Genomic DNA, 18790 nt, shown 5'->3' on the forward strand with positions numbered 1-18790 from the left:
ATCCTTTACAAGCTGGGGTGAACATCTCGCAGTCAGTGGATGGTGCAGCATTAGCAGGAGACCAGCTGCCAGAGCAGGAGAGGTTGAGTTTGTATGTGTGAGAGAAGGAGGGATGAGCAAGAGAGGAGAGGGAGTGCATATATAGGGGGAGGGTACAGCCGTAGAACGGAGGGTAGGACAGAATTATGAGATGAGAGACCTCAAGTAAATGTGCGTGTATGTGTGTAAAAATGGGAGATGGTGTTACCATGGTGAGGGCTACGCCTTAACTCTCTAAGACCAGGGGATTAAAAGACAGCTGAGAGGGAAAGTCAGGTTAAAAATAAATGGCAGAATTCACTTCACAAAAGACAGACTAAACAGATCAAAGGAGAAAGGCATCATACATTGATATTAATAGGGTGGAAGGGTGAGGTGAGGGGGCGCTGGAAAAGTTCAAAGGACATGATCAGGGGCAAGATGAGCTCTCGACTCGGATCATTAGCACCGACTGCAGCGCCACAATTGCCTCGACACAGGTTAAATACATAATCCCTCAGTGGCTGAAGGCAACTACAAAAACAACATTTGAAAATCTAATGTGAGGTGCTGACATGGGAGGAAAGCAGAAACGCAAGCAGGAGACGTTGGGTTAAAAGCACAATGTGACATATAAGGTTGTATCTTCTTAATTTTAAGCCTTTTCAAACTGAGTATTTTAACTAAAACGTAATTTACGTACAATGAACCCACACCGCATCCTTAAAAAGCCTTTGGATAATCTTCACGAAATTATAAGGAAAGCAAAATTAGTTATATAAGATTTTTGCTACAAAAAACAACATTAATACTCATAACTCAAGGATTAATATATTACGTTTTTCTTGTTATGTATCTGTTCACCTTTGGTTTTCGGTACATTGAAATAAAAAAACCTAATTATTTTTTTGATTAAATACAAAGAAACATGATTTATATGTGGCATGGCTTGACCCCATGAGATTACATGAAACCATTACAATAAATTGAGATGGCAGCTAAACTTGTGTGGGATTTATTTTCTACATCATGATTTAGATTTGGATACTGCTTCATTCAATTATGTGGAAATTGATTACCAAGATAAACGCTAGGAGACATAGGACCATTTACTTTTATATTTACAGCTAAAGCTAGCCGTTGTCGTACCAGCTAGCTTTCATAGATATAGCACTCTTGCTATAGTTATAGTTATTGAAAATATAGTCGTGTAAAATTACATGTTGCAGGCTTCTCTCTGTGCTGTTTAAAATAGAAAATAAATAAACAAAAGCATTGACAAACACGGTACTAAAAAACAGAAATAGAAGGTTTTAATTGTTTGAATTTGCAAAGTTACAAAAGTGTACGGGTAAAGGTACAACATCTATAGACTTTGTTTATGTTTAAATTGATGGATATTTAAAATAGCAAAAATCAATTAATCCTTATTAATTTGCATTTGCAGTCCATGAGGGGTTGGTGTGTGTGTGTGTGTGTGTGTGTGTGTGTGTGTGTGTGTGTGTGTGTGTGTATGTCACAGTCCCAACAGTAATTTAATAACGTTAATTGAAGGTTATTTAGCTCACGCTTTTATCCAAAGCAACTTACATACACTTCTATATAATGCTACATTCACACAATAGTGACCGACTGGGAAGAACAAGAGTTATTCTGACTGGGACAATGTTTGCTCATGGGTAACATCATTTACTTTAAGATTTGCATGGTTACATATTTGAAGAGAGTGAAAATGTGTAAAGTTGTTTTTAATGCTTCCACTTGCCAATGTACCTGAGGTATCTTGTTTGAGTGCTCCGTCACTTGAAAATATCGTTGGTCGCCTTCAAGGGAATAGCGCCCGTCATGTTCTTCCCAGTGCTTGCCTGTTATGACCAAATATTAAGTGGGTGCGCTTTGTAGAGGAGTACGACTGTTGGGTGAATAAAACCCCCTGCCATCACCTCAGGAGCGTGCTTGAAGGTATTTCAGTAAAGGTCACTGATTTTGATATTTGACACACATTTTAGCTCCCAGAGAAACTGACACTGACACACATATCCTCACTATAACCAACAAACACCATGGAATCATAGGAGCCTGTTCTTCTATAAAGCTGATCCCCATTGAAGTACAAAGGCTTCTGGATCAATCCCACAGTATGTGATTCATGTGCAGCTCAGAGACCTCAGTGCTCCATTGATGACCTATAAAGAAAAAGAGAAACATCGGCCACTCTAAATTGTTTGTCATTGATCTAGTTTCCTGCCAGTGGCTCTGACAACACACAGAGTCTAACAGAGAGAGAAACACGGGGAGGGAAGGACAGATTGCCGGTTTAATTAAATCCTTCCCCCTAATGCACAGACCAAAGCAGACACAACTGAGCCCACAGGTGCATGCCTCTTTTTCATTGCCACACACACACACACACACACACACACACACACACACACACACACACACACACACACACACACACACACACACACACACACACACACACACACACACACACACACACACACACACACACACACACACACACACACACACACACACACACACACACACACACACACACACACACACACACATCAGAGCGTCCTCCTTTGATTTGTTGTGTTTGTTTTGAGGATGTCTTCTTATACACTAATCTCCGGGCAGTTTAGTGCTCAGAGAACCTTTGTCAATTCTAATTGGTCCTGCTGGTTGGGGGTTGCCCTGGAAACCAGTTTAGAAAGTGTTGGTTGGAGGTCTGCCAAAGGTTCGGATCAGATTGGCTATAACGGGCTTTTGTAAATGACACTGCATCGTTGACGCAAACAGGCATGCCAACACTATGTATGGTAACGTTGGATGTTTATCCACATTAGAAACATGTAAAACTCAATAAAGTGCACCGTGCAAATCTCACTTTGAGGATGACCAACATCCAAATAATTCATAACCTGAATAGTTAAGAGGATTTTGATGCTGTTAATTGGAGGAGCCTGGGTTGACGTTGGTGTGTGACAGCGTACCACTGTTGCATGCAGTGTCTGGAATAGTAACAAGTCCCCCACAGGCCCAAATCTGTCTCCGTGAGCTTCAAGCCACACGTCTGAGCCTTTGTCAGAGAGTGAGCTGATGACACATGCCTTATGTTCAATGCTCATAGGCCCTTTTATATCTGTAAGAATTAAATTAAACCCCTCTGCAAACAAACCAGCTCCACACTCATTCATATGGGCAACAATCTCTTCTTTACTTCTTGACACATACATAAAAAATGACTTGTTTTGCAATTAACTTCATGAATAAATCCCCATTTTCCTAATGATACATGTTTTTACTCTAACATATGATAAGATTTATTAATCAATAAACTGCCAGCTAATAAACCCATCATACTCCACAATATCAATACATTATACATAAGAGTAGTAGAGTAGAACAATTCTGAATTGATTTGGAGTCGTAGAGTCACAATATGTAAGCTTTTTATCATTTAAAATAAAATGGTTTTATTCAGCACATATTTAATCTTTTGACATATCAAGGTTTTTTATTTATAAATAGTTGTTTCTATTAAATAGAGGATGGAATACATTTTAATAAAGAGATTTGTCCTACGTGTACAGTCTAGTCGAATACAATGCTGCATTGATTTAGAAAATCTAAATTTGAAAAATGAAGATAATCAATAAAGATCAATAAATAAAGTGCTTTATATTCATAACAATGTTCATAAAAAGTAGAAGGTGAAAACCCCGTCATATGGAAGCTGTTGATAAATATAAAAGTTTCTCTAATAAAAATGCAAATCCTTCCTAAGAATATTTATATAAAATACATGATGCACTTAGTTCCAATAAAGAGAGATATGTCATACTTGTTCAGTGTAGTTTTATAATGTCGCTTTAATTTGTAGTCATTGGGTCACATGATGTGGAAACTTTTAAAAAGAAATTAGAAATAACAGGAATTTTCTTAATGTCCAAATAAAAACACCCTACTCTGAAATCATTTTGGAGTCATATTGTCACATGACCTAGAAGCTTAATCAACAAAATGCTGTTTAACCTGCTGATTCTTTCTTTAAAATATTCATATCAAAATAGAAGCTGGACTAAAATCCAATTAAAAGATGGTACGTCTTATTCGTCCAGTGTAGTAACGATATCTGGTATGGATTGGGGACCACAGGGACACCATGACACAAATGCTATTTAAAAATAATTTTTGAAGTTTAAACAAATTTCAACACATTTATTATTAGTTTTTTTTCTTTAACATGTTCCCACACAATTTTAACTTTTAAAGAGTCTGCAGCAAGGAAATTATAGGCATATTTATTGCCACTTTGCACACTTAACAGATGGAGATTATTTTGTGATTAACAAATATTTAACCAGAGGTTCAGGCTTCATTTTCACTAGATGAAAATATTCAGACAGTTACTTAAAAAAAACATGTTTTACGTAAAGTAGCAGGAAGTAATAAAACAGTTGCAAATATAAATGTGGATAGTGTAATTTTGATTAAGTAAACATTGCAGTAAAGAGTTTAAATGCTTCTGTGCAACAATCCTGAAGGAGAAGTTGCTTTAATGAAAACCTCAGATTCCCAGGGCATCTTTCTGCACCTTACAACCCAGCAGAGTGTTTCCAGCCTCCACACACTCCGCCACACATGGAGCTGAAAACAAACACAGAACCAGTCATCACCAGAGGAGAACAAACTGTTAAAAGCAACAGAACATCGATCTTTGTTCTGGTTATTACCGTTCTGAGCACGGAGCCATGACACAGCCTTCATAGCCAGAAGCTCCCACTCCTCCTGAGCATCCATCTTGAAACCATGAAGCCAGATCAGAGCCAGAATGGTGGCCCACACTTCCTTGTTCTCCTAATTGACCACAAAAAAACAAAAAAACGGATTAGAACCAACAGGCGAGAAAAAAACCCTTTATTTCTTTATTCTCATGTTCCAAAGTAATACTGAATTTCCTTGGTTATTTCACCTCTCATCTTCAGAACACAGCAGTAATGTCACCAAATCCTCACTTTAAATTATAATCTATGCCTAATTGCTCCCTATTTGTTTAATAATGCAATATTGTTTCATATTTTCTCTCGTTTGAGTGCTTAATTATTTAGTAAACTCTTGATTGTTGCAGCAATTAGTTTTTTAAGTTCAATATTTTCATTTTTAACACAAGACGATACAATAGTTAAAAAGTCACAGCCACAGCCTTGAGCAGTAACCAGATGTAATTATGTTATATGTGTTTCCATCGTTTTAATAACACCATTCCTCTTTATGTATAAATGCTATTTGGAACTCACTCATCAACAGTTCCTCCTAACACATTAGATCATCTTTCCAATGGCAACATGGACATACATTTTTTTTTTGGAGTGCTTAAGTATTAAGTGAGCTCTTGATTCTTGTCGCGATTAAATAATAATCTCATACATTTCAGTTTAAACCAGGGGTGTCCAAACTGCTGCTCTTTGTCCATTTCTAATTGGCCCTCAGAAAATTCTTAAAGTATAATGGTATATGGCCCCCACCTGAAACTCGTGCTTGTCTTATACTGCACTTCTTAAATATATATGTGAGCCTATATTACACAGTAGTTTTCGTGTGTTAATAAGCTCACTTTTCAAATGCATTCAATCAATTAGAGCTTAAAATCTTAGTTTGATTTCCATAACAAGCTTTAAATAGACCCTTCATATTTTCCCTTAAGCAATCTGAGGCGTCTGTTTTAAGGGATGAGCTGCAGGATAACTGAAACCCTCTGGAGAGCTGTGATGTTTCTGAAATCATATTCAAGTAGAAAGCATGATTGACCTACATTTGATTGATTTTGCTAAATTATAACTTAACCTATGAGGCAGTATAGGTCTAGTGAGGGGCCCCGCCCTTTGTATGTTTTTCTGTATGTGGCCCTCAGTGAAAACTGTTTGGACACCCCTGGTTTAAACAAAGTGAAAGAACTAGATGAGCAAATAGTAACCCACCGATGCAGGTTTTGTGTTTTCCACCTCCTCGCTGGTCTTTCCCACAGCAGCAGCCAGAGCTGGATCCAGCTCCCAGCAGCCGGACGCCTTCTGCAGAGAGACCAGCTGCAGCAGAGGGTCTCTGGGAGGCTGCAGGGGCTCAATCTCCAGGGAACTGCTTGATGAACTAAATTCGATGTCACCTTCATGTTCAAAAGACACAAGAATTAGCTTAGAAATGTAATGAAATACCATGAAAGTATAAATGATAGCCACAAAAAAAATCAAAAGGTAGCACAAGATGAAATGGAAAACAATCACCTCTAAAGAAGAGTGGGATTATGTGGAATAATAAATATGCGTGGCTATTTGTGTTTTTGGTGGTTGGATGTATCGATCTGTCAACGTAGTTATCTGAAGTGTTGAAGCGACCCTATTGACTGTTTTTGTCTCTTTTATTTTTATAATCTATTGAGTGTTATTTCTCTTATTTGATCTTATTATTGTATTTTACTTTGTCTTAAAGTGGGAATGTACACTGTTGTTGTGTCCTTGTACTAAAGCTAGTAAGAATGTAAACAATGTTGTTAAAAGAGGAATGCAATATTCACTGTACATACTGAGAAAGTCCATTGCTGCGCTTGGGCTTGCTTCCATCACACCATAGAAAAACAAAACAATAATGAGTCTCTTGCAAATGTCATTTGAATAAATGGACAATGACACAAAGTTTGCAGAAGGAACAATTATCTATATATGTTATAGATATTTACTGTATTCCAATAGACCATAGGGACTAGTTCCAATGTGAAGCTAGTAAGAATGTAAACAATGTCTTGTGTCTAATGTTCACAGTAAATACTGAGATAAAAAAATCTGTGTGATGAGAAGAGGCTTTGGTTTCTTACCTGTTCTCCTCATGGACCTTGAACAGCTCTTCATTCCTATCATTCCACAGTAAAAAAGAAAATGAATCCCCGGTCTCTTGCCAATGTCTTTTAAGTCATTGTCTGATCACACAAGACTTACAGAAGCATCAATTATCTATATACATTTCACATATTTAATATATATATAATATATTTGTTTGGTGGTTGGATGTATTGATCTGTCAACGTAGTTATCTGAAGTGTTGAAGCGATCCTATTGACTGTTTCTGTCTCTTTGTTTTATAATCTAATGAGTGTTATTACTCTTATTTTATTATTGTATTTTACTTTGTTGTAATGTAATCCTACACTGTTGTTGTGTCCTTGTCCTAAAGCTAGTAAGAATGTAAACAATGTTGTTAAAAGAGGAATGCAATATTCACTGTACATACTGAGATAAGTAAATGGTTACTTACCTCCGTAGATGTCCATTGGTGCGCTTGGGCTTGCTCCCATCCCTCCATAAAAAAACAAAAACAATAATGAGTGTCTTGCAAATGTCATTTTAATAAACTGGCAATGACACAAAGTTTGCAGAAGCAACAATAATCTATATATGTTTTAGATATTTACTGTATTCCAATAGACTAGTTCCAATGTGAGGCTAGTAAGAATGTAAACAATGTCTTATGTATAATGTTCACATTAAATACTGAGATAAAAAATGTTGTGTGATGAGAAGAGGCTTTGGTTTCTTACCTCTTGATTTGGGCCTTTGTGCACATGATTGTTCTTACATCACACCATAGAACAACAAAAACAATAATGAGTCTCTTGCAAATGTCATTTGAATAAATGGACAATGACACAACGTTTGCAGAAGGAACAATTATCTATATATGTTATAGATATTTACTGTATTCCAATAGACCATAGGGACTAGTTCCAATGTGAAGCTAGTAAGAATGTAAACAATGTCTTGTGTCTAATGCTCACAGTAAATACTGAGATAAAAAAGATCTGCGTGATGAGAAGAGGCTTTGGTTTCTTACCTGTTACACTCATGGACCTTGAACAGCTCATCATTCCTATCATTCCACAGTAAAAAAAAGAAAAGAATCCCCGGTCTCTTGCCAATATCTTTCAAGTCATTGTCTGATTACACCAGACTTACAGAAGCAACAATTATCAATATACATTTCACATATTTAATATATATATAATATATTTGTTTGGTGGTTGGATGTATTGATCTGTCAACGTAGTTATCTGAAGTGTTGAAGCGATCCTATTGACTGTTTCTGTCTCTTTGTTTTATAATCTAATGAGTGTTATTACTCTTATTTTATTATTGTATTTTACTTTGTTGTAATGTAATCCTACACTGTTGTTGTGTCCTTGTCCTAAAGCTAGTAAGAATGTAAACAATGTTGTTAAAAGAGGAATGCAATATTCACTGTACATACTGAGATAAGTAAATGGTTACGTACCTTGGTAGCTGTCCATTGGTGCGCTTGGGCTTGCTCCCATCCCTCCATAAAAAAACAAAAACAATAATGAGTCTCTTGCAAATGTCATTTTAATAAACTGGCAATTACACAACGTTTGCAGAAGCAACAATTATCTATATATGTTATAGATATTTACTGTATTCCAATAGACCATAGGGACTAGTTCCAATGGGAAGCTAGTAAGAATGTAAACAATGTCTTGTGTCTAATGTTCACAGTAAATACTGAGATAAAAAAATCTGCGTGATGAGAAGAGGCTTTGGTTTCTTACCTTTTATGGGCATTGACCCGAACTGTAGATTTGATCCGAACGATCGATCTATTGCTATCATTCCACAGTGAAAAGAAAAATGAATCCCCGGTCTCTTGCCAATATCTTTCAAGTCATTGTCTGATCACACAAGACTTACAGAAGCAACAATTACCTATATACATTTCACATATTTAATATATATATAATATATTTGTTTGGTGGTTGGATGTATTGATCTGTCAACGTAGTTATCTGAAGTGTTGAAGCGATCCTCTTGACTGTTTCTGTCTCTTTGTTATCTAATGTTATTACTCTTATTTTATTATTGTATTATACTTTGTTGTAAAATGGGAATGTAATCCCCCTACACTGTTGTTGTGTCCTTGTACTAAAGCTAGTAAGAATGTAAACAATGTTGTTAAAAGAGGAATGCAATATTCACTGTACATACTGAGATAAGTAAATGGTTACTTACCTCCGTAGATGTCCATTGGTGCGCTTGGGCTTGCTCCCATCCCTCCATAAAAAAACAAAAACAATAATGAGTGTCTTGCAAATGTCATTTTAATAAACTGGCAATGACACAAAGTTTGCAGAAGCAACAATAATCTATATATGTTTTAGATATTTAATGTATTCCAATAGACTAGTTCCAATGTGAGGCTAGTAAGAATGTAAACAATGTCTTATGTATAATGTTCATATTAAATACTGAGATAAAAAATGTTGTGTGATGAGAAGAGGCTTTGGTTTCTTACCTTTCGATTTGGGCCTTAGTTCACATGATTGTTCTTCCATCACTCCATAGAACAACAAAAACAATAATGAGTCTCTTGCAAATGTCATTTGAATAAATGGACAATGACACAACGTTTGCAGAAGCAACAATTATCTATATATGTTTTAGATACTTACTGTATTCCAATAGACCATAGGGACTAATTCCAATGTGAAGCTAGTAAGAATGTAAACAATGTCTTGTGTCTAATGTTCACAGTAAATACTGAGATAAAAAAGATCTGTGTGATGAGAAGAGGCTTTGGTTTCTTACCTGTTACACTCATGGGCATTGAACAGCTCTTCATTCCTATCATTCCACAGTAAAAAAAAGAAAAGAATCCCGGTCTCTTGCCAATATCTTTCAAGTCATTGTCTGATTACACAAGACTTACAGAAGCAACAATTCTTTTTATACATTTCACATATTTACTGTACTCACAGAGGTCAAAACAGGTCAAAGGGGGAGAGGAACAAAGCACACAAGTATAACAAATACTTAAATATACACATGCAATTTATAAGGTTTAACATTTTGGAAGAGTATACACAATGTGCAACCAATGGACTGTTTGAAAGCTTTTTAAATGTTTTAATATTAACTTAATTTTATAACTGCAAAAGAAAATGTAGCTACTCAAATGCAAACATTTCGCAAATCACTTGAATGCATGCGTGTAAATATATATGTTTTAGAAATAAACTGCAATAGGTGTTTATATTTAGAAATAAACCCACAGGATATGTTTTACATGCAAATCTTTTACAAAATAAATGTATGATTCAGTGTTAATACTGAGAAAGATAAATACAATTACAGATACATTATTACATAATTACTGTAATTATAATAACACGCTGAGTTGAAAGTGGCTTGTTACTTACTTGGCATAGGCCTACCCATCGATCGACGACGAGATGGACCACTTCCACACATGGCCATCATTCGCACTTCCGGGAAAAAAAACATACATACTGTAAGTCCCAGTCTTTTGCAAAAGTCACTTCAATTACTGGCTGATTTTACAATATTTCCAAAAAGCAGCACTTTTCAATAAACCATGGAATAAATATATTTACTGTAAAGGACAAAAAGTCAAGGGAACGATTAAGAAAAAATAGCAAACTAGTATTTATCCTACACTTTCTTGAATGTTTTGTGTGTGCTCCCCAAATGCAAAACTTTCCAGAAGCACCTCAATAGAGCCTTGTTTCTTACTGGGTGTTGGAACATTTCTGCGAACCAGGGGTCCTTGAATCTCTCCATTGCCTTTGTTGACAGCAATGAAGGCAGTGAAGGCGCTGCTCACTCCTGATTGGATGCTGAGCTCCACCACCTTCTTCTTCACTCCTTCATCTGGCTGTCCTCTGCGCTCCATCTCCTCCATCTCCAGGGAGCGAATCAGAGTCCGAGCAGCCAACCTGTGCACCGTTAATCTGCGGAGAGGAGAGAGTAATCATCGATCAAGTATGAGTCCAACATGCAAGTTTATCTAAAGACATACAGGCCTTAAACATAGGGTTCATGTATTATCTGTAATCAGAATCAGTTGATTTAAAATGTAATCTCTAAAGCAAAGGAAAGAATATCCTTCCAATACAAATGTTGGGCAAATATTAAGTAATTCATTGTAGTTATGTCATGCACTTAAGGCGCAATGCTATAATAAATATCTTTATATACTTAATTGGGGCAAATTACATGATACAAGACATGTCATACAAATCAATTGGGGGACAAAAAGATCTTTAGTGTCATTTATCCAATTCAGGAGATGCTTTTACTATTGCAACTGCTCCAACATCCCTCGTTTTCTACTTTAGCAAAATGGCTTAAACATTCATCATAGATATTATAATCTAAATTCACAGATAATAATAAGTCTGAATAAAACTTGTTTTACCCAGAGTCCTCAGCAGGTTTGAGGCTGAAGTGGAGCTTGTTCTGAGAGGGATGCCCTGCCAGGCTGTACTTCACCATCACAGAGCCCTCTGCTGCCTCTGGACTCTGAGAGAGCATCACAGTGTTGGTGACAGTCAAATAATACTCAAAACCATAAATTATTTGTGTTTGGCTTCAACATTTACAGATTGTTTCGATTACATTGAATTGCACCCACTCTAAGTGTGCACTGTGACACTACTGAGCAATGACATGTGGAACAAAAAGTTAATATGCAGCACCACAGTGAGCAGCACACCCATGGATTATCGTAAGGTATAGCACAATATTTAATTCTGTGTCTCTACTGAAACTTTTGATTTGATAATTCAGGGAATAAAAACGAATTGACTTAATCGATCGTTATTATTTTTTACTCTGAAAACCTCAGTTTGTTTTGTTAGGGCACATTACATTTGCACCATGAATATTTTTGAAATACATTTGGTCAAGAGAGAAGTTTTATTGGTCCTTCATATGAAGAATCTAAAGTATGGGATTTGCACTTACCTGTCCAGTGAGCTGGGCATAAATCAGTGACCTTTGACCCTGGAAAAGTGAAGTGATTGGTGGTGAGAGAACAGTGACAGAGACTTCCTTCGGCAAATCCCACTTCACTGAGATATCCACCACAGCTGGTTGTAGAGCAAAACGCAGCGACTGCATCACCTGATGAGAAAATGTAATAAAAAAAATGAGGGACAGCCACTTGGTTCTTACTAAATGTATTTAAATACATTTGTAATGATGTCATCCGTCCAAATTGCATCTTTTCTTTAAATGTATATAATGACTGTCAAGTCTTACTTTGGGTTGCATCCTGTCAGTGCCTGTGATGAACTGAGCGTGACCTCCTCCTTCTTTGGCCAACCCATTGATAAGAGCAGAGCTGGCCCCTCCACCAATCCCGAAAGAGAAACACCTACACAACACAAAGCATTAGAACATGGGACATATTCTGTGGATTCTGTGATCGTTTGCTGTGTTTTGGTGCGTTCACCTGTGGGAACCTGAATTCTTCTTCACCAGATTGATTACTTCTTTGGTGTTCCCCACTTCTCCGTCAGTGAAGACAAATAGCTAAGGAGGAGAGTTTACATAGCACTTAAAGAAACATAGCATCAAACCAAAAATGTGCAGCATGTGTTGAGTCCTCCACTTAATTCTCTGAAAGCCTTGTTAGATTGCTGTTTTAGCAACACACATGGTTTAAACGGTAAATTGCAAAGAACAAGGCGTGGCTGAATGTGTGGGGAAATATGTTCACAACCTGTTTAACGTGTGTGTGTGTGGTGTGTATTACTTGTCTAGGTTGATTGGGAATGCAGGCATGGCTGTAAATGTCTTTGAGGGGCCTCAGGATCTCAGTTCCTCCCAGATTTGCTTCCATCTCTCCAACTTTCTTCAGAGCCTCTTCCATGGTCTCCTGGCTGTACTCCACACTCTTACTGCAACCAATGCGCATATTCATGCACAGGCATTAACACCAAAGAAAGGAATGAATGTGTTGGGCAATAGTGAGTGACTTACGGGAAGATGTGTTCATGACTGGACCCAAAACTGTAGATGTTAAAAAAGCAGCCCATTGGTAGACTCTTCAACAGGAGCAGCAGAGTATCCTGAAGAGAGGAGAGAATAGATGGTAACGCCAATATGTCTAAAGGACTGATTATACCATACAAATAAAAGATAATGCATACCCTGGCACTCTTAATACGGTCCCTCTGCATGCTGCCAGATCGATCCAATAAGAACACAAACTCTCCACATGAGGCGAGTGAAGACATCACAGCCTGGGGGAACTCAGGGTACAGACTCAGCATCACCACTGGATCCCCCATCAGAGTGCCTGAAAACCAGGAGAGACACAATTAATGACCACCACCACTAGAAACTCAAAATCAAAAATGTTGAATAATCTCTATTGTCATTATACTGAGGTATAATGGAAAAGACACAAGAGCATATCAAGCCATTTTCCTTTAGATAGAGGCGGATGACAATGGAACACCTTCACTAAACTGCACTCACCAGGCTTGGCTGAGGTCTGTCCTGCCTCCACCACAGCTGTGGGCTGGTGGGCATCTTTGTAATAAATCAGAAGTTCAACATCTCTGTCAAACTTGTGTCCTGCAGCCAGCTTGACCTGCAGGTCCAAGAACACACTGATTATCTGAGTAAAGAGGAAGAACCACATTATGGAAACATCAGCACTCTACCCACCGTGGCCTGGCTCTGCTCTGTGTTCAGATACTCCAGAGGGTCCAGGGGACAGTTGGACTCTACTTTAGAGACAGGGCGAGGAGAGTACACTCGGGCAGAGAAAGACAGACTGTAGGGCACCAGAGAGGCGGGAACAGAGGTCACCTGGACACCGCCACCTGCACTACCTGTAAACAACCAGAGACACGTTAGGAATGCTATTTTAAACCAAGTGCAACTGTGAGTGACAGAGGGAGGTCAGAGAAAGAACATTGCAATTAAAAACTGATAGACTCGATATGACTTTAAACATGCCAACTATTATATTAAAATAAATGTATGTTTTTGAATAAGCTTATTCTATAGTAAATATGCATATAAGGTCATGTTATAGTTGTTTCAATGTATGTACCCTACTATTAATTAATTACAATAATAATATATTATAAATGACTTAATCAGTTTTTCTTTTCATTTTAAGTTTATTGCTATATTATTCCTGTTGGCCTTTTCATTTATTACTGAAAATGAAATCAAAGGAGAGCATAAGCATTGTTATGGCCACACTTCAGGACTTTTGGGGAAGTTGCAAGACAATACAGTCAACAGCAGGTGATAGGAAATATTGTTTTGGCAATCTTTTTTAAACAGTAAACTGTTGCATGTGACTGTTGCAATGAACCCCTCTGTATGAACAGGTATAGTGTACATTACACTAAAGCTAAAAGGCTTCTGATGAAAGTGTTGGCTGGTTTTCCTACCCTGTGGATGGTAGCGAGGGTTGAGCACAGCAGGCAGAACAAACCTCAGCCCTTCATCAGCCTGCACAGCCAGCTCAGTGACGTATTCCAGCCTGATGGAGGCGCTCTCTCCTGGAGGTAGACTGCCCACACTCAGAGAGAAAATATCTGGACTCTGATCACTCTCCTCCAACAGGAAGGCCTGCTGACCGGAGCTCAGAGCGTCATCATACTCCTCACGAGCCTGAGGTACAGAGGACACTTTGAGCAACATTCACTGGGTTCACTGAGTTGTTTAGCTCCATGGTAGTGAGTGTTTCTCCAGCTCACCTTCTGTTTCTCCTTCACCTCAGCCACGATCTGTGTCTGTCCAATCGTAGCACTGAAATGACAGACAGCAGCATCTCCAGGCATAGGGAAGACAAACACAGCCTCCAGTGGTTTGTCCTCCTTGTTCTCATAGTTCAGAGTGGACACCACTGTAGCCACATGGTCCCTCACCTCCAGCTCCACCTCCACACTCTTCAGAGGAACTGACGAGAAACAAGATCAAATGTGTCAAGTTTCCTAAACTCCTTGTCCATAAAATTGCATGTTCCTTTTTTATGAAAAGCTCCTTTGCTGCCCCCATGTGGCACAAACACACACTTGCATGGACAACTTTTTCCAAGTATAACACCTACTAAAAGAACCTTATTAAAGTAAAAGAACAAACGAATTATTACACACACACACAGATGTGAATGATTAAACACACTGAAGTTATCTGATATGTTAACTGCTGATTGCCTGTTAAAATATGACCTATGTAGAAGTAGAAAAGTATTTAAAAAATGCAGAGGTAACTAAGTACATTTACTCACTTAAGTACAATTTTGAGGGACTTGTTCTTTACTTGAGTATTTCCATTTTATGCTACTTTGTACTTCTACATCACTACAATTCAGAGGTAAATCGTGTACTTTTGCTCCACCACATTTATTTGGTACCTTTAGTTACTTTGATTTGGATTAATAATGTGAAATATAATCAACTCTTAAATCAGACTAGTTACACCTGGAGTAAATTCACAATCTACCCTGCAGTATACAAAGTCATTCAAACTAGCTGCACCTTTACCAGCTTTGATAACATATTAATGCATCAATAATTATAATCAAAACATATAATATATATTATTCTGAAATGGACCAAACTCTCATAACTCTTTACCTGGTTCCTTCCCGGAAGTGAGCAGACCACAGCAGATCATTGTTGTATCTATGAGAGGGGGATATTCAGTTACAATATCTTGAAACGTTTATATTTGCAGCTAAATTATCAAAGACCTCAGACATTTTAAAATACTTTTTGATTTTCGTCAAATTTGTATTAGTTTGCTTGTGAGCTTAATTGTTATTTAAACACATCAACATCGTCATATTTGACAAGTGGCTTTGTGAAATGAATGGCTCAATAAAACTTTGTCTGGTCGTCAATGATTATTCTAAAGTTGTACGAATACAAAACTCATGAGAACTATGCTGTTGTTATTTTTTTTAATTAAGTGAAACTAATTTCAACACCTGTCAATAATCTAAAAACTGTTACGCTGCAACCAGCGTAACCAATGTCCACATTTACACAAATCCTGCACTGTGAGAACATTCTTATTTTATTTAGTGTAGACCTCCCGGAAGTGTTTTTTTTTTTTAATTTAAACTTGTTTGTTTCTTGACAACATTCGTTTAAAGCCACATTACATTTAACACTAACATATATCTGTTGGCCTATTGTTTGATATTTGAAGACGTGTCTACCTTAGAAGAGAAGGGTACTGCACGCGCCTGGACAATCCTCGGTGTTTTCCTCCAGCAGAAATGTGGAGGAGTTTACTCTAAATCCTGAGTCACACATAAAAGGTGGGCTTGATTCATGACGAAGCATCGGGCGGAGTTTGGAGAGGACTTCCGTTTCTGTAACTGGCCAGAGGCGGGAGTAGTAGCCTACTCAGATAAAAGCCTACCAGAGTGTAAGAATACTCTGCTACAAGTAAAAGTCATGCATTCAAAACGTTACTCAAGTAAAAGTAGGCTACTAAAGTATTGGGATCAGAATATACTCAGTACTCATTCTGCAAATTGGTCCAATAATATACGTTTTGATTATAATTATTGATGCATGAATGTGTTTATCAAAGCTGGTAAAGGTGCTCATTTGAATGACTTTGTTTACTGCATGTAGATTGTGAATTTACTCCAGGTGTAACTAAAGTCTTATTTAAGGGTTGATTATATTTCACATTATTAATCGAAATGTGCAGTAACTCAAGGTAATAAATAAATGTAGATGGAGTAAAAGTACCCCTTTTACCTCTGAATTGTTGTGGGGTAAGTACAAAGCAGCAAAAAAGTGAAATACTGAAGTATCTAAAATGTGTACTTAAGTATAGTAGCCTACTTTGGGAGACCAGGGACAGTTGCAACACGGTTCGGTTGTAACACCTTCAATATTCTCCAATCATAAACAAGCTAGAGTGATGACACTCACTCTGCACATGCGCAGTTAGATGGTAAGATCGCTGAGAAAAAAAGGAGCCACGTTTGAATTTCTCGCGTAAGATATTAGCAAAAGTGTGTTTCTGAGGTAAAATATTAACAAAAATTATATGATGTATTTTTTGGATACTCTCTTGAGTTAAAATGTCTAGGAATCCAAACTAGTATTATTAGAATCATTGTAAGCTACAAATATAACTAGCTAAATATGGGTCAAGCTAGCAATCAGGCAGGTTCACAGGGGGTGAAAGCAAGAAGCAAGACTGGTGGTCCTGGGACAGTTGTAACGGGACTGTTGTACCATGGAACATTTACAATGATGGCTCATTTGCTTGAATGATCAATTGTTCATTCAAGCATACAGTTGTATTGTTGATTGGTGTGCATTGTTCCTGTAAAAATAAACAGAATAAAATACTGTACAGTAGGCCTAAAGTGTGTGTGTGTGTGTGTGTGTGTGTGTGTGTGTGTGTGTGTGTGTGTGTGTGTGTGTGTGTGTTTACAGTATGCCAAATGGCAGAAAGAGGAAGACAGACAGGGGAGTGCCACTAGCTCTGCTGCAAAGGGCCTCAAATGAAGTTGAGAAGGGCAAATCATTCAGGGAAGTGACTAAGTCCCTGGATACAGTATATGCCATGTCACCCTGTACCGGTTCCATAAAAAGAGGCTGAGGTTGGAGAGTCAGGGATCACAAACACCACCAAGAGTAGGCTACTGGACACCAAAGAAGGTGTTCTCAACAGAGCAGGAGATGCTTTTGAGAGACTACCTGATGGAGGCAGCTGATTTATATTATGGTCTCAGCTCAAAGGAGGTAGGTCTACATAATTAAGGTAGAATAGGCTATCTATAGGCTACTGAATAAAAAGAAAAGTAAGTGATCAAATATATTGAGGCCTATAGTGAACAGACAAGTGAAATATTTTCTCACCCATGTCCATCCGTCCACATCCAAAAGCTGGACCAAGGAAGCAGACCACAAAGGGGAGAAAAATAAGAGAAACCACTTTCCTCACAGACACTCCTATAAAAAATCTACTCGAGGTTGAGAAAAGATCTAAAGCAAAGAAGTCTAAAGTGAAGACAAAAATCAATTTCTGCAACAAAAAAAACAAAACAACAAGAAGGAGAAGATGCAGGACTCATCTGATGAAGATGAGGCCCAATACTGCATTGTGTGCCTGGAGAGCTACTCCAGGTCCAAGGAGATCTGACTGCAGTGTTGCTCCTGTAAAGCCTGGGCACACAAGGACTGCACAGATGGAAGTGCCTTTTACACCTGCCACAACTATAAATCTGATTAATTCTGATGTTCTGTTTTAAGTTCTGTTCATTGTTTGATGGAGGATGTGTGAAACCCCATTAAAATCTTGTTGCCTTAGAATTTGACAGCTTTCCCTATTTTTTGTCATGTAGTGTGTAGTGAAAAAAGGTAACCGTTAACATGTTACAACCGTCCCTGGCATGTGCTACAACTGTCCCTGTACACAAGGACAGTTGTAAAAGTTGAGTTTAAAAAAAAAAAAAAACATTTTCCAACCTGTACTTATTTCATAAAAAGGTCTTAAATACATTATTTCAGTAGCTGACATATTGATAATGTATAATATAGCAAAATGGCTATCCTATTGTAAATGTTTTTTTACTTATTGGGGTAAGCCCAAAAAGTGATGCAACTGTCCCTGGTCTCCCTACTAGAACCGCCCAACTGACGCAAATTATTTCCTACCATATCACATTAACTGCTGCTTTGTATGAGGAAGCAGAGTACGCTGATTAACACAAATGACTGTGTGTATGCTGCACATCAGCCTGTGAGACAGTCTGTCCTTGTCTCCTTGCTTCCTGGCTTTCTAAACTCCTCACTATCAATATGAGTCAGGAAACATGTGAACGCAGAGTCTTAGTCAAACAGCTGGCAGCCAAAAGTTTCAAAAAGTAAAAGGAACAAGTGTGTGCAAGTGTTAAATTA

The 18790-nt window shown here is 37.7% G+C and overlaps 1 protein-coding gene across 1 annotated transcript; it reads right to left on the reverse strand.

The window, feature by feature from the left end:
- Positions 1 to 4233: 4233 nt before the first annotated feature.
- LOC307036508 (von Willebrand factor A domain-containing protein 5A-like) lies at positions 4234 to 16206 on the reverse strand. Its single transcript, XM_079676886.1, is given in 29 exon segments — positions 4234 to 4599; positions 4601 to 4677; positions 4764 to 4887; positions 6009 to 6190; positions 6608 to 6637; positions 6896 to 6931; positions 7333 to 7374; positions 7616 to 7648; positions 7909 to 7944; positions 8347 to 8388; positions 8639 to 8692; positions 9096 to 9137; positions 9379 to 9420; positions 9672 to 9707; positions 10283 to 10348; positions 10617 to 10834; positions 11302 to 11405; positions 11850 to 12008; positions 12147 to 12261; positions 12340 to 12419; positions 12643 to 12787; positions 12870 to 12958; positions 13040 to 13188; positions 13371 to 13485; positions 13563 to 13729; positions 14303 to 14525; positions 14612 to 14814; positions 15494 to 15541; positions 16081 to 16206. Coding segments are annotated over 28 exon segments (2703 nt in total). The 5' UTR covers positions 15534 to 15541; positions 16081 to 16206; the 3' UTR covers positions 4234 to 4545.
- Between the last annotated feature and the right edge of the window lie 2584 nt (positions 16207 to 18790).

The sequence above is a fragment of the Notothenia rossii genome (assembly GCF_949606895.1).
Source record: "Notothenia rossii genome assembly, chromosome: 4".
Classification (NCBI taxonomy): domain Eukaryota; kingdom Metazoa; phylum Chordata; class Actinopteri; order Perciformes; family Nototheniidae; genus Notothenia; species Notothenia rossii.